The sequence below is a fragment of the Myotis brandtii genome, unplaced genomic scaffold (assembly GCF_000412655.1).
Source record: "Myotis brandtii unplaced genomic scaffold, ASM41265v1 scaffold399, whole genome shotgun sequence".
Taxonomy (NCBI): domain Eukaryota; kingdom Metazoa; phylum Chordata; class Mammalia; order Chiroptera; family Vespertilionidae; genus Myotis; species Myotis brandtii.
The window spans coordinates 1,502,398-1,517,049 of NW_005365325.1; the positions used below are offsets into that span (position 1 = coordinate 1,502,398).

At 37.0% G+C, this 14,652-nt stretch overlaps 1 protein-coding gene across 1 annotated transcript; it reads right to left on the bottom strand.

Annotated features, from left to right (window-relative positions):
- Positions 1–2,534: 2,534 nt before the first annotated feature.
- Positions 2,535–5,421, bottom strand: FSHB (follicle stimulating hormone, beta polypeptide). Its single transcript, XM_005873072.2, has 2 exons — positions 5,233–5,421; positions 2,535–2,850 (listed from the first exon to the last, which is right to left on the bottom strand). Exons 1-2 carry the CDS (start codon positions 5,389–5,391, stop codon positions 2,620–2,622), a joined length of 390 nt encoding a protein of 129 aa, XP_005873134.1. The 5' UTR covers positions 5,392–5,421; the 3' UTR covers positions 2,535–2,619.
- Positions 5,422–14,652: the final 9,231 nt, after the last annotated feature.

Below are 14,652 nucleotides of genomic sequence, written 5' to 3' on the forward strand. Positions count from 1 at the left end.
CTTATTTATATAAATCATTGACCCAACTTTCATACTCAATTATATTCAGCTAAGATTTTGTTTGTTTATGTCTTCTCAATGCTGAAATTGCCAACCATTTTGAACTATAGATTTCCTTCCATTTTTTGCATAAGGAAGATTGTTCATATTTCATTCTCACAGGCCATGCTATAGACTAAAATGTTTACCTTTCCCCCATATTTATATGTTGAAACCTAATTCCCAATGTGATGGTATTTGGTTGGGGCCTTTGAGAAGTAATTAGTCAAGAGGGCAGAGCCCTCATCAATGGAATGGAATAAATGCTCTTATAAAAGAGGCCCCAGAGAACTCCTTTCCGCCCTGCCACTGTGCAAACAGAGCAAAAAAGACAGCTGTCTATGAAACAGGATGTGGGCTCTCACCAGACACTAAATCTGCTGATGCCTTGATCTTAGACTTCTCAGTCTCCTTCTCAGTGAGAAATACATTTCTGTTGTTTATAAGAGGGCCAGTGTGTAGTATTCCGTTATAGCAGTATGAACTGACTAAGACAGGCCAGAAGATAGCTTGAATGAGAGTGTGGTAAATGTTTCATAGAAATCTGACTTGACAACTAATTACTATGTAGTGTCAATGGAAGAAACATCTAAACTTGTCATAGAGGTAACTGAAGTCCAGAGAATTTAAATGACTTGTTCAAGATGACACATCTGGTCAAGAAGATTAAGATGACAACTCTGGGGCCATTGCCCTATACTACCTCTAATGAAAAGGCAGTTGTTTTGACTTCTGAAAGTATAGGGAGAAGGAAAAGACTATGCTGTAATTTAAAGCATCTTGTCTAACTTTGTTATTATAGCCCTAATTTCAATGTGTCAAAATATTATAGAGAATATACCTGTAAGCCACACTCAATACCAGATTTGAGTGGACAAAGCTGATTATTAATTCCTACAATTTTGCATCGGTCCTTGCCATGATTACTTCTTAGTATGGTGGGGGAGTCACAGGAGAGGTGAACTAAGAGCTAGGAAGCCAGGGTTCTAAACCTGGTACTGCCATGAACAGTCTTTGTGATATTGACTGTGATCTTAACATCCTTGATCTTTAATTTTTCCGTGTCAAACATTTAAGAAATGAACTGGAGAATCACCAGGGTCCCCACCCACTCTGTGATTCTCCCTTAGCTTTGTTTCTCTATTACATCAGGAAATAACTTCAAAAAATGACAGGAAATTTAAAGAAGTACTTTTAGAAATGCGACCAAATCATTTTTAATATTTTCAAAGGCGAGGACATAAAATATTTACAGAAGCATTAGGAATTATACATTAAGATTTTTTCTGCTACTATTATAAACATGCACATATGTTAGCTGTTTGTGAAAAAATTCAAATTTATGACTCTAGTGGCTAGCATCTTTATTTTAAAAAATAATGTAGGATTGAATAAGTTAGTTAAAACATTTTAAGTGTGAAACAAGTACATAACTTAGAGAGGTAACATCTTTAAAAAATCAACTCATGAAACAGTTTCAATATGTACCTTCTTGAAAGAAATCATAGATTTGGGAGAACGTGAATAAACAAAAGAGAAGACTGATATAGAGGATTCTAGAAAGCAGGTTTTCTTTTTCTTCATGGCGAATTCTTTCTAAAAGAGCTATTTATTTACACAAATGTATTTGTAGATAAGATAAATGCACTTAATAAGTTGCTGAAATTGCTTTCAAACCTATTTTCAAATCCCCTTCTATTCCAAGGAGCGAATCCAGTCCAGAGGGCAGGGTAACACATTTTTGTTTTCTTTTGTTTTACTTTCCAAAGGGAGTTTTGCGGGAGCCTGGCAGAATTTGTTCAATTTATTTAAATGTTGGAATAGATGTGGGCTAATTTCCATAGGCCCACATTAACATTTCTTGATTTTGCCCTTATCTAAAGGGCTTGGTAGTAATAGCTTGGAAATCTTAGTCCCCATCTGTACCGAGCAATTCATAGAGGTGCAACCTGTCCCGTGTGCCAGAGGAGGAGAGATGAGGTGGAACTGATGCCCTCATTCCCATGGACTGACTGGCATTGTTGGGGCAGCCTCATCAGCCATCCTTTTTCAGTGTTTTCCTACCCCCTACCTTTCTGTTCTTACTTTCCTTAAGGAAGCCATTGTTGAGTTTCTTACTAAATTCCAGTCATGGTGTTAGTACTGAGGCTACAATGATGAAGAAGATGCTGGCCCTGCTGTTGAGGGCCCAAGAGTCCATCAGAAGAATGCAGCATCTAGTACTTTCACCCACTCCCATCTCATTTCTGGGTGTAGGTATCCCTATCCAAAGGGGAAGGGATTGACTAAGAAGGTTTCTAAGATTAATAAACAGAAGGTACCCATGTGTCTATAAGTTAAGTAAGACTAAATAAAACTTAAGGAACCCGGTTTAGATACAGGATGGAGTGGTGCCAGGCTCCTGGCTCCACCACTCTCAATTCTTGCACTCTCAAGTTCTGGAGAGGCCGGGGTCAGTGGGGTCTGATGCTCCCCTAGCCCAAAGTGGCTTGCAGCCTTTGCATGTTGTACACACATGGACTTTTCAGATATCTTGGTCCTTCAGGACAGGGGTAGGCAGCCTAAAATGTCCATTGCTCCTTATTCTTTTATTTCACTGAAGGAGCAGTAGCTGGGCCCCAGGCCTTGCACGGTGCAGTCGGTACTATCTCTGTTACACTTGCCACAGTGACATTCAGTGGCTACTGGGTACGTATATATGGAGTCTGCATGGTGAGCACAGCCAGGCACTCTCACTGTCTCATACACCAGCTCCTTGAAGGTACATGCTTTCTGGGTATTGCGCCTGGTTGGGTCCTTGTACACCAGATCCTGAGGAGTTTAGGAAGGAGAGAGTTAGGTTACAGTATTCTGGGAGTTTCTGCTTAGCTTAATCAAAATGAGATAGGAATTTAATACTGCTTGCTCTAACATTTACCCATTAAAGCTCACTTACGGAATACCTAACTAAGGGAACATGATCTCATAAATGACCTACCTATATGCTATACCATGTTCCTGGTTGTTCTGGAAATCTTACAGAAAATATAATTCATTCCCTTTCCTCCTTCTGTCTATATCAAAATATTATTTCTCAAACCATAGAGAGACTTTGAATATATCATTTTCCTCCTTCTGTCTATATCAAAATATTAATTATTTCTCAAACCATAGAGAGACTTTGAATATATCAAAATATATTTTTTAATATAGAAAAATGATGAGCAAGGGAGACATGACAGACATTTTAAGTTGACTTTTTGTTGTTGTTGTTGTTAATCCTCACCTGAGGACATTTTTGCATTGACTTTTAGAGGTAGTGGAAGGAAGGTGGAGAGACAGACAGAGAGAAATATTGATGTGAGAGAGACACATCGATTGGTGGCCTCCTGCACCTGCCCTGGCGCTTGCAACTGAAGTACATGGTCTTGACCGGAATTGAACCCAGGACCCTTCAGTCAATAGGCCAATACTCTGTCCACTGAGCCAAACCAGCTAGGGCTTAAGTTGACTTTTTGTACTTAGTTGAAAGCTGTGTTGATGACAACTTAAACCATAAAACACTGAGGTTTAATTTCTCAATAAACATTTCCAAATACATTGTCCCTGTGTGTTTTTAGAAGGTCAAAGAGACATAATATGGAATGTTAATGCTTAGTTTAACATGACTATAAAGGCTCAGATAAGATTTTAAATATTCTAAGTCCTGTAGACATTTTCTTGCCTTAAGTGCTTTATATTTTTCAGTGCTCTCAGTTTCAAAGGGTACATGGTTTGCATATAAGACATTTTAATCCAGGAAGAACAGGGGTGTCCTAACACTTTTGAATAAAAAAAATTATTTGCACTGAGGGAAGAAATTATCACAGCTGTTTAGTTTATTTCAATATCATGCTACCAAATGTATATCCTAAGAAGGTACAATAAACTGTACATTAAGTGGAGGTTGATCATACTTATTTGCTACCAATAAAGTATATTTCATTAAAAAGTTGCTATTTTGCCCTAACTGGTTTGGCTCAGTGGATAGAGTGTCAGCCTGCAGATAGAAGGGTCCCAGGTTTGATTCTGGTCAAGGGAATGTACCTCGGTTGCAGGCTCCTCCCTGGCCCAGGCCCTGGTTGGGGCTGGTGCAGGAGGCAATCAGTCTATGTGTTTCTCTCACATTGATATTTCTCTCTGTCTTTCCCTCTCTCTCCCACTCTCTCTAAAAATCAATGGAAAAAATATCCACGGGTGAGGATTAAAAAAGTGAAAAACAAACAAACAAACAAGCAAACAAACAAACAAACCTAACACACACACACACACACACACACACACACACACACACACACACACATTATGGAATTCTGCATAAAATAACCAGGTGTAATAGGAGGCAAAAATAAAGAAAAAGTAGGAGCTGCCTTCTTACTTGGATTGATGCAAAGAAACTGTGTGACTACAAACTAGTAGTTTTATGCCTCTGTGCCTTGGTTTTCTCAACAGTATAAAGAAGTGAGTGGGTTTGCAGATTCATTTGGTTGTAACAGTCTGCAAGGATTGAATGTGTTCTCAGGATGGTTGCTGGCATTTGTATTCAGGAGGGACAATACGGCAGTGTTTATAATGTGGCTGTTTGTGTTTTTATGTGGCTGAGAAACATATTTTGGTACTATCTCCATTGCAAAGATATAGCTTCAGTTACGTAGAAATAGAAATACATGACATACATGAAATACATCTTCCTAGAAATTAGCTTTTGGCAAATATTGTAAATCTTCTATTACTAAATATATGTATGCTTGCATGTTTACCTCTCTATATGTAAAATCTATCATAGAATTCCTTTTTATTTTATTTTTGACTTGCAGTTTCTTTGTTCTTGATTTTTTTGTTTTGTTTTATTGCTTAAAGTATTACAAAGAGTATTACATATGTCTCCTTTTTCCCCCCTTGACATTCCTTTTTATTTTAATGCAGAGTTGGCATACTGCCTGATTGATCATATCAGATCTGAGGCCTCCCTAAATTTACCCTAATCAAATTCAAACCCAAATATCTAACTGATATCATGGTAATTAACCTTAATCATAATACACAGACAGTATTTGGCTAAGGGACTCATGGCTATTACTTTGAAAACTTAAAATATGAATAAAATGGGAATTAATAAAAATTGTCTTCAATAGACCCTCAGCACCCTCACTTCCAGCAAAGCAGAGTTCCTACCCGGGTGTAGCAGTAGCCTGCACACCAAGTGGTGTTGATACTGAGGCAGAAGCGACATTCCTCTTTCTCCACTGTGATGGTGATGTTGGTCAGCTCACAGCTATTGCAGCACATTGCTTTCCAGCAACAGAGAAGAAAGTACAACTGGACTGACTTCATCCTGGACTATGAAGCAAACAATTAAAGCCATGAGAAAACAAAACCCAAAGAGTTATAACCATTACGGAAGTGGACCAAACCAAAATGAATTGGTTTACTCATCTGCCCCAGTCACACTTGCTGCAGCAATTATTTTTCTTCCTAGTTTATTGAACAAATAGTTGTTCTTACCCTCCTCCTTCTTCATTTTTTTTTGTCAAAGTAGAAACATAGGTCAAAACTCCAATATAATGATGATGTAAGTAAAGCAGTTTTTAAAGATTAGAGTATTACTCCTAATTGTCTTAAAATGATTACTCTGAAGAAAATAATTTTGATCATCATATTTGTCCCTGTGTTATCATTTTAAAGATTATTTTTTGTTTAAAAAGAAGAAGGAAATTCTGTCCTACAAAATTAGTTCATCATTGTTAGCATCTCATAAATATTTTCATTTGCTTTTACTCACCTTTGTTTGTTTCAGAGGTCTATAAAGTCAATTGCGTGCTAACAGGGAGTATATGCTGTATTAACGATATTTAAGAAGCTAGGTTGACAAACCCAAATTTCCTACATGACAGTTCAAAAGCTCTAGATTTTTTTTTCCAGATCCTGAAAAATCTGTAATTTAGAAAGTAACTGTCACTGCTTGATAACTATAGGTGCTGAGACTCACCTGTGGTCCACTGCCTTGTCTGGGGAAAGCTGTAGACTGAGTTGAGTCTCAGTTCACCTTTTATACAATATTGTGTGCAACTAACACCTTGTGGATTTATCAGGAATTAATAAGACCAGTGTTATCCTGAAGCTTGCTGTAAGTGAATCGATGTTTAGATAGACAGGGAGATCAAGCCTTACTAAAGTAGTCTAAACGAAATAGATCAAGAAAAATAATGTTACCAGAGATGATGATTTTATACAAATTAAATTTGATATAGTAGCACACCCACTCCTTTACCTTGTCAAATTAAATGTGACTCTAGGTTTTTTCTTTGTATCTTTAACTTGGAGGATTCAGAATCCTTTCCAAATATTGCTTTGGCCCTGTCGAGGAGGTGCATCAAAATTATATGGTTATTTAATAAATTGCTCTGTGATCATATTGAAAACTGTTAGGAAAGAAACAAATAGAAAGTGTTTCATGATCTGACTCCTAGCTAAAGTATAAACCATATTTATTTTTGCCTCCTACATCTAGATTCCCTTACCTCAAATGTTATTTTTGATGCTTTATTTGTAATTCTGTAAATATTCTGCTGATTTATCTCTCCAGATCTTTGCACTTGCAATGCTTATCTTACCTGAAAAGTCCTTCCTTCCTTTCTGTGTTCTCTAACATCACTCCCAGCCTTTGCAAATTTCTCAACCTTGAACATTCACCTCCCAGAGTTTTGAATGGGAAACAGAAGAGAACTTTAATTACCACCTTCTACCTCTGTTTTGTCCAGTAGACTGTGAGCTCCGTGGAGACTGGGTTTGATTTGTTTAAAATATTTATTAACTAATCACTATGTCTGGAGCAAAAGAACAATGGTGGGAACATTAGGATATGATGTCAGAGATACAACAGGAGTAAAATCATGTAGGACCATTTAGGCCAATGAAAAGACTTTGGTGTAGATTGTCTGTAAGAGGGGGCCAATTGTAGGATTTTGAGTAGAGGAGTGACATGATCTGATTTAGGTCTAAAAGTACCCTTCTGGCTGCTGTGTAAGGGAACAAAAGCAGAAACAGGAGACCTATTAGATGCTATTGAAGCAACCAGGTGAGAAATGATATTTGTTCAGACTAGTGTGGTAGCAATAGAGGTAATCAGACATAATCTGATTCTGGATATATTTTGAAAGTAGAGCCAACAGAATTTTCTGATGGAAGAATTTGAATGAAAGAAGAGACAATGATGACTCTAAAGATTTTGGCCTGAACATCTTGAAAGATAAACTTGCTGTCGGTTGAAATGGGATGTCTATAGATGTAGTAAGTTTTTGGAAAAAGATAAGGAGTTCAGTATGGACATGTTGAGCTTGAGGTGTCTTTAAGACATAAGTAGAATGCTGAATCTGAATTTTGGGAGAAATAGTCCATTGGCTGAAGATATAAATTTGGGAGTCATTGACATGTGCCTAGAAGAGTGGGTATAAGTAGAAAAGATAAAAGGACCAAGAGTTGAGCTTGGTATATTCCAACATCAAGAGGTTAAGGATAAGATCAAGTGTTTTTCTTCCTTTTTCCAAAGGAAACTGAGAAGGGCCATTAAGAAAAGAATGAAATGAAGAGAAGCCAAGTAAAAGAGAGTATATCAAGGAAGAATGAGTGACAACTGTGCCAAATGCTGCTGACAGGTTAAATAAGATGAGGACATTGAATTGTGCAATGTACATGGCAATGTAAAGGGCACTAGTGTCCTTGGCTAGAGAAGTTCCTTTAGAGGAAAGGTGTCAAAACTTTGATTAGTGTGTGTTTTAGTGATTGGAAAGAGATAAATATTTAAAAAGTTGACATAGGCAACTTTTCCCAGGAGTTTTGCTACAAAGATGAGCAAAGAAGTGGATGATTTGATAAAGTGGAAGTGGGGTAAATACCATTTTCTTTTTATGTTTAAGATGGGAGAAATAATGGTATGTTTGTGTGGTGAGGCAAATGATCGAGTAGAGAATGAAAAATGATGATGTTGGAGGAAGAGAGGAGAATTTCTGGAGTGTTCTTGAGTAAGTAAGAAGAGATGGGTTTTAGAGCACAATTGGAGGGACTGGCTTTAGACAAGAAAATGGAGAGTGCATCCCAATATCAGGTGGGAAGCAAATGTGGGTGCAGATCCTGGTGGTTAGGGAGATGTAGTGAGTATAGCTGATGGTGATTGGGTAGGTGTGGTGAATGCAGATGCTGTGGGTAGGTAGGTGTGGTGAGTGCAGAGGGTGGTAAGTGGGTTAAAGGCTCTGTGCAAATTATCCTGGAATTATTTTTATTTTCTCAGTAATGTAGAATGTAAGGTTATTCTCTGAGAATAAGGATGGTGAATTAATTGTCCAGAGTTTGTGGAGAGCGGAAAAGATTAGAATACTTGTTTGAGACTGGGAGAGGGATTGAGTTAGCAGCGAGTTAGGAGTAGTGTAATAAATTATCAGCATTAAGGATCCATTTTAGGTTTATGGTAAAAAATTTAACACAAGACCATTCAACATGGATGTACATTTTTCTTTTGTCCAAATTAACAACAGGGGTTCAGGCAAATGGGTGACAAAAGTTGAATTTATGCAGGATTATGATTTTTTTCAAAGATGTGACAAAAACAAAATTTAGCAAAGTATCTGACATGGAAAGTACTAATACAACATTTATATAAGTGATATCTGGAATTAAGAAATAGTTTGAGAGAGATCCAAGATGGCAGTGCAGTAGGTGGAAGGTACACTCACCTCCTCCAGGCCCCAATTAGAATTACAACTTAATTAGAGAACAATCATCCTGAATAACTAATTGAAGATTAGCTGAAGAGAAGTTTTATAAGCAAGGATTTACAGAAGAAGCCACATCAAGACTGATAGGAAGGGCAGAGATGTGAAAAGGGCTGGCCTACCTTCCAAGGATTATGGCTGAGGTTCCAGAGGTTTATCTCAGCTGTGAGGGTTTCCCCCTGAGAAGCATGGGGTCTTCCAGAGCACCAGAGCTGGAAGAGGTGCCCACATAATATCTGGCTATGAAAAGCAGCAAGGTTTCTGTTCACCAGGGAGAGATGTATATATGGAAAATTGTCTAGGATGGACCACATGTTAGGCTACAAAACAAGTCTCAGTAAATTTAAGAGGATTGAAATAATATCAAACATATTCTCCAACCACAGTGGTATGCAACTAGAAATCAATTACAAGGAAAAAACTGAGAAACACAAATATATGGAGACTAAATAACATTACTAAAAAATGAATGAATTAACAAGGAGATCAAGGAAGAAATCAAAAGATACCTGAGATAAATAAAAATGAAAACACACCAACCCCAAATCTATGGAACACAGTAAAAGTTTGAATAGGAAAATTCATAGAAAAAAAAATCTCAAGAAACAAGAAAAATCTCAAATAAACAATCTAATCTTAAACCTAAAGACCTGAAAAAAGAACAACAAACAAAGCCCAAAGTGAGTAGAAGGAAGAATTTAAGAGGATTGAAATCATATCAAACATATTCTCCAACCACAGTGGTATGCAACTAGAAATCAATTACAAGGAAAAAACTGAGAAACACAAATATATGGAGACTAAATAACATTACTAAAAAATGAATGAATTAACAAGGAGATCAAGGAAGAAATCAAAAGATACCTGAGATAAATAAAAATGAAAACACACCAACCCCAAATCTATGGAACACAGTAAAAGTTTGAATAGGAAAATTCATAGAAAAAAAAATCTCAAGAAACAAGAAAAATCTCAAATAAACAATCTAACCTTAAACCTAAAGACCTGAAAAAAGAACAACAAACAAAGCCCAAAGTGAGTAGAGGGAAGAAAATAAAGATCAGAACAGAAATAAATGAAATAGAGTCTAAAAAATAACAATACAAATGATCAATGAAACTGAGAGTTGGTTCTATGGAAAGATAAACAAGATTGATAAACCTTTAACCAGACTTATCAAGAAAAAAAGGAGAGGACCCCAATAAATAAAATAAATGAAGTGGAGAAGTGACAACTGACACTGCAGAAATACAAATGATTATAAGGAAATACTACAAACTACCATATGACAACAAATTACACAGTCTGGAAGAAATGGATAAATCCCCAGTAACAGTCCAGCTGGTGTGGCTCAGTGGTTGAGCATCAACCTATGAACCAGGAAGTCATGGTTTGATTCCAGGTCAGTGCACATGCCTGGATTGCAGGCTCCATCCTCAAGAGGGGGCATGCAGGAAGCAGCGAATTGATGATTGTCATAATTGATGTTTCTATCTCGCTCCCTCTCCCTTCCTCTCTGAAATCAATAAGTGAAAAAAAGAAAACAGAGCCCTAGCTGGTTTGGCTAAGTGGATAGAGCATTGGCCTGCAGACTGAAGGGTCCTGGGTTCGATTCCAGTCAAGGGCACATACCTCCGTTGCAGGCTCCTCTCCAGCCTTGGCCCTGGTCAGGGCACATGCAGGAGGCAACCAATTGATGTGTTTCTCTCAAATCTACTCTCTCTAGAAAAATATCCTCAGGTGAGGATTAAAAAAAAAAGCAGAAATAGACTCATAGATACAGAGAACAAACTGGGGTTACCAGATGCAATGTGGTTTGAGGGATGGGTGAAAAGGTGAAGGGATTAAGAAGTACACATGGGCAGTTGCAAAATAGTCATTTCTCTATATAAAAGCCTAAGAGACTGTTACGACTGGTCGACTGAATGACTGGTGGACTAGTCACTATGATGCCCACTGACCACCAGGGAGCAGATGCTCAACACAGGAGCTGCCCCCTGATGGTCAGTGTGCTCCTACAGCCAACCTCCCACGGCCAACCGGCCCTGACCGGCTCCTATTGGGACTGGGGGAGATGGCCCCAATTGCCCAGATTGCCAGCCAGGCTGAAGGACCCCACCTGTGCACAAATTCGTGCACCAGGCCTCTAGTGGAGATATAAAGTACAGCATAAGAAATACAGCCAATAATTTTTTTAAAAGCACAACAAACTTCTCATGAATTCTGGTTAAGTAATGGTCTTAACTGTGTGAGGATCCTGAGACTTTCTCCCTGTGCATATACTCAATGACCTATATCCTTTTTTCATTTATAAATAATTTGTCTGCAAATCATTTCTTTATGTTCAGATTTAAAAACAGGAAATTGTATATGTGCTCATATCTTAACAAGTTACTTGCCTTTTATGGTCTGGTATCCTTTTCTTTTTCCTGTGTTTATATATGTTTTGTAAAGTTAATGTAAAAAAAGTTCATCAGCTTCCTTTGGCAGGTTCTGGGGAAGGGGTGTCCAGCAACAAAGGTAGCAAGAAGCCCCTGAAACAGCCCAAAAGGCAGGCCAAGGAGATGGACGAGATAAAGCATTCAAGCAGAAGCAAACAGAGGTGCAGAAGAAACTTGAGGAGCTAAAAGCGAAGGCTTGGGGAAGGTCCTCCAGGTCACAGGTGGAATTCCAGAAATCTGGCAAAAAGTGAGCTGTACCTTGTGCTTGGGCGTTGGTGATTCTTAATTTCCTTCATGTTTTAACATCTGTATTTCCTGTTATAACATCTCTTGCCACCTAGAGCTAGAATGAAGTGTTGTTTTGGAGACTGTTGTACATTTAAGAATAAACTTTTGTGAAAAATAACAATAATAATCATGCAGTGGCTCATCTTTTTAGTTCTTCTCACTCTGCCATTTCAACCTTAGCTGTGAGGCCAAAGGAAACCCAGTCCAGAATCCTGCCAAAGTGTGTTCTTCAGTTTTTATTCCGCCCTGAATTCTATACCACCTGGAATTAAACAAACTCATTTGAAAAAAAAACAGTATCTTTAATTTTTTTCTAATTTAAATTTATCCATTATTATCATTTAAATTCATTTTCTTTATTTAAATTACAAAGTAATATATAACATGTAGGGTATAATATTTCCATATAAAGTGCTAATTTTTTATTGTTTTTACCCTACCAACTTACCCAACAATAATACAGGGTTGCACTTTCTAATATGGTAGTGACCAGCTACTTGTGGCTATTAAGCAATTGAAATGCAGCTAATCCAAAGTAAGATTTCCTGGAAATATAAAATACCCTCTGAATTTCAAAGACAAAATAAGAAAGCATGTATCTCAATGATTTGTGTATTGATTACATTGAAATGACATTATGGATATATTAGGCTACAAATATGTTAAGTCAGTCTCACCTATTCCTTTCCTTTTAATTTTTAAGTACTTTAAAATGTGGTTACTAGAAAATTTTAAATCACATGAGTGCCTCACATTATATTTCTATTGCTCTGCACTGAACTTTCTGGGTAAATTTGCAGAGGTCACAAGATCTGCTTTCTGGCCTAATATCTGACCCTTGTGCATTATACATCCCATGGTAAGTCAACTGATATAACTGTGAAAAAAAAGTGAAAAGCCCACTGGTTGCCAATATTTATGAATATGAAAATATAATAATGTACTCTATAGTTTTTAGTGAAGGAGTCAGGAGGGTTAGTTTTCATATTAGCAGGTAAACAGCTTGTTCTCATCCTCTGGAGCAGCCAGATGGAACTTCATTTTATCAGATGATATAGTAACACACTGTGAACAATGAAATGAAATGTAATACTCATCTCTGCTGCATTTTCTTTTCCTTACAGCAAGATGGAGCAAAGTGGCATGGTATTCTCTTGATAGTTCCTTTTAAAGCAGTAATGGCATTCAGAATATTCCATGATGATGTTCCAGTAAGAAGCCAGTACATTTGGTATCAGTCAACTGATAATGCATGAAGCTAAAAATATTTCCTAGGCTTTGCAGCAGTTGTATCTTGCATAGAGTAAGCATTCAGTAAATACTTGTGGATGTGATTTTTGTTTTGATGCTGGTTGGCAAGTTTCTAGAAACTAAAGCAAAAAGCACTTAGAATGGGATGTACATGCAAGTAACTAACAATATATTGATGCTTGATGTAGGCTATGCTGAAAAGGTAATCTACTGATGGGCCTGGAGTTATCCCCAGCACAAAATGCACATTCCAACTATTTTTACATCATTTTGTTTTAGGAAAGAGCATCTTATATGCAGGGTTGGGCAAAAGCAGGTTTACAGTTGTTCATATGGAAAATAATACAAGAATTAATAAATAATACTACAAGAATAAATTCTGTATTTTGCATACGCACAACTGTAAACCTACTTTTGCCCCACCCTGTGTATGTACATACATAAACTCACACACATTTACATATAGACATACATAGAAAACACTGATATAACATTATGGATATATTAGACTACAAATGACATTATGGATATATTAGGCTACAAATATGTTAAGTCAATCTCACCTATGGTGCTTTCATAGTTTCCTTAAGCTCATGCATGTCTTTGAGGGAAGTATAATTGTTCTCATTTTACAGAATACAAACCTTTATTGAACATTTACTCTGTACCAGTCACTGTGCTAAATCCTTACATGTATGACACCACTGAGTGTTTTCAACAGCCTTGTGAAGTACATATTTCTATCATTTATATATTACAAATAAACAAATGAGGGTCAGAGCAGTGCATTAAGATGCTGAATGTCACAGTGAATGGCAGAGCAGGACAAAACCATAGCCTCTATACAAGTTACCTTTAGTAAGATGCCCTTTGCCTGGAGTTGTTCCCTCCCTTGAAGCAGTTTAGATTACCAGGGCTTTGCACACATTCCATATTTCTACTGCTTTTCAACAAACAGCAACAGAAGCAACAATAATGGCAGCAAAACTAAACGTTCCAGAAAATTGCAAAATACCAGCTGATTTTATAGCTGTTCTATTTGTCCTGAATGACCAGGATAGCTTCTTTTGCAAAAAAATTGCTAGAACCTAGAATTTTGCCCGGAAAAAAATAACTTCTGTTATGAAGATCTCCTCCCGTATATAATAATAGCAAATACAGGGAGATGGTTGAGAGGCCAGGTTGATGGTGAGAATCTTCATAAACGGCCATTTCTAGAGAAATTTCCTTTTTGTTCTCTGACCCTATTTGAACCACCTAATATTAGACCACAATTGCTAGAACCTAGAATTTTGCCTGGAAAAAAATAACTTCTGTTATGAAGATCTATTCCCATATATAATAATAGCAAATACAGGGAGATGGGTGAGAGGCCAGGTTGATGGTGAGAGTCTTCATAAACGGCCATTTCTAGAGAATTTCCTTTTCGTTCTCTGACCCTATTTGAACCACCTAATATTAGACCACATACCTTTGTTTCTGGTCCTTTGCTTTCTTGATATCTACCTGCCACATTTTATTAAAAAACCTAAAAGGAGAATGGAGATAATTTGAATGACAGTCATATATATTCAAAGGAGACAAACGATAATCTATTGATTTAATTATGCTTTGTGTTGAGAGTTATTTAATTCACATTTCAAAAATTACTTTCACCCTTGTTATCTGAGTTTATTTTCAATCAATTTTTAGAACAATTTTTTTAAGTGGCAAGACAGACATCATAAAGCAAAGAGTGAAACCACAGTTACCTATATTTGCTTTGAGTGACAGAATTTTGACTCATACCTCACTTTTTTACAAAAATTGAATTTAAAAGCATTCTACTTTAGGTAACTCCAGTCTTT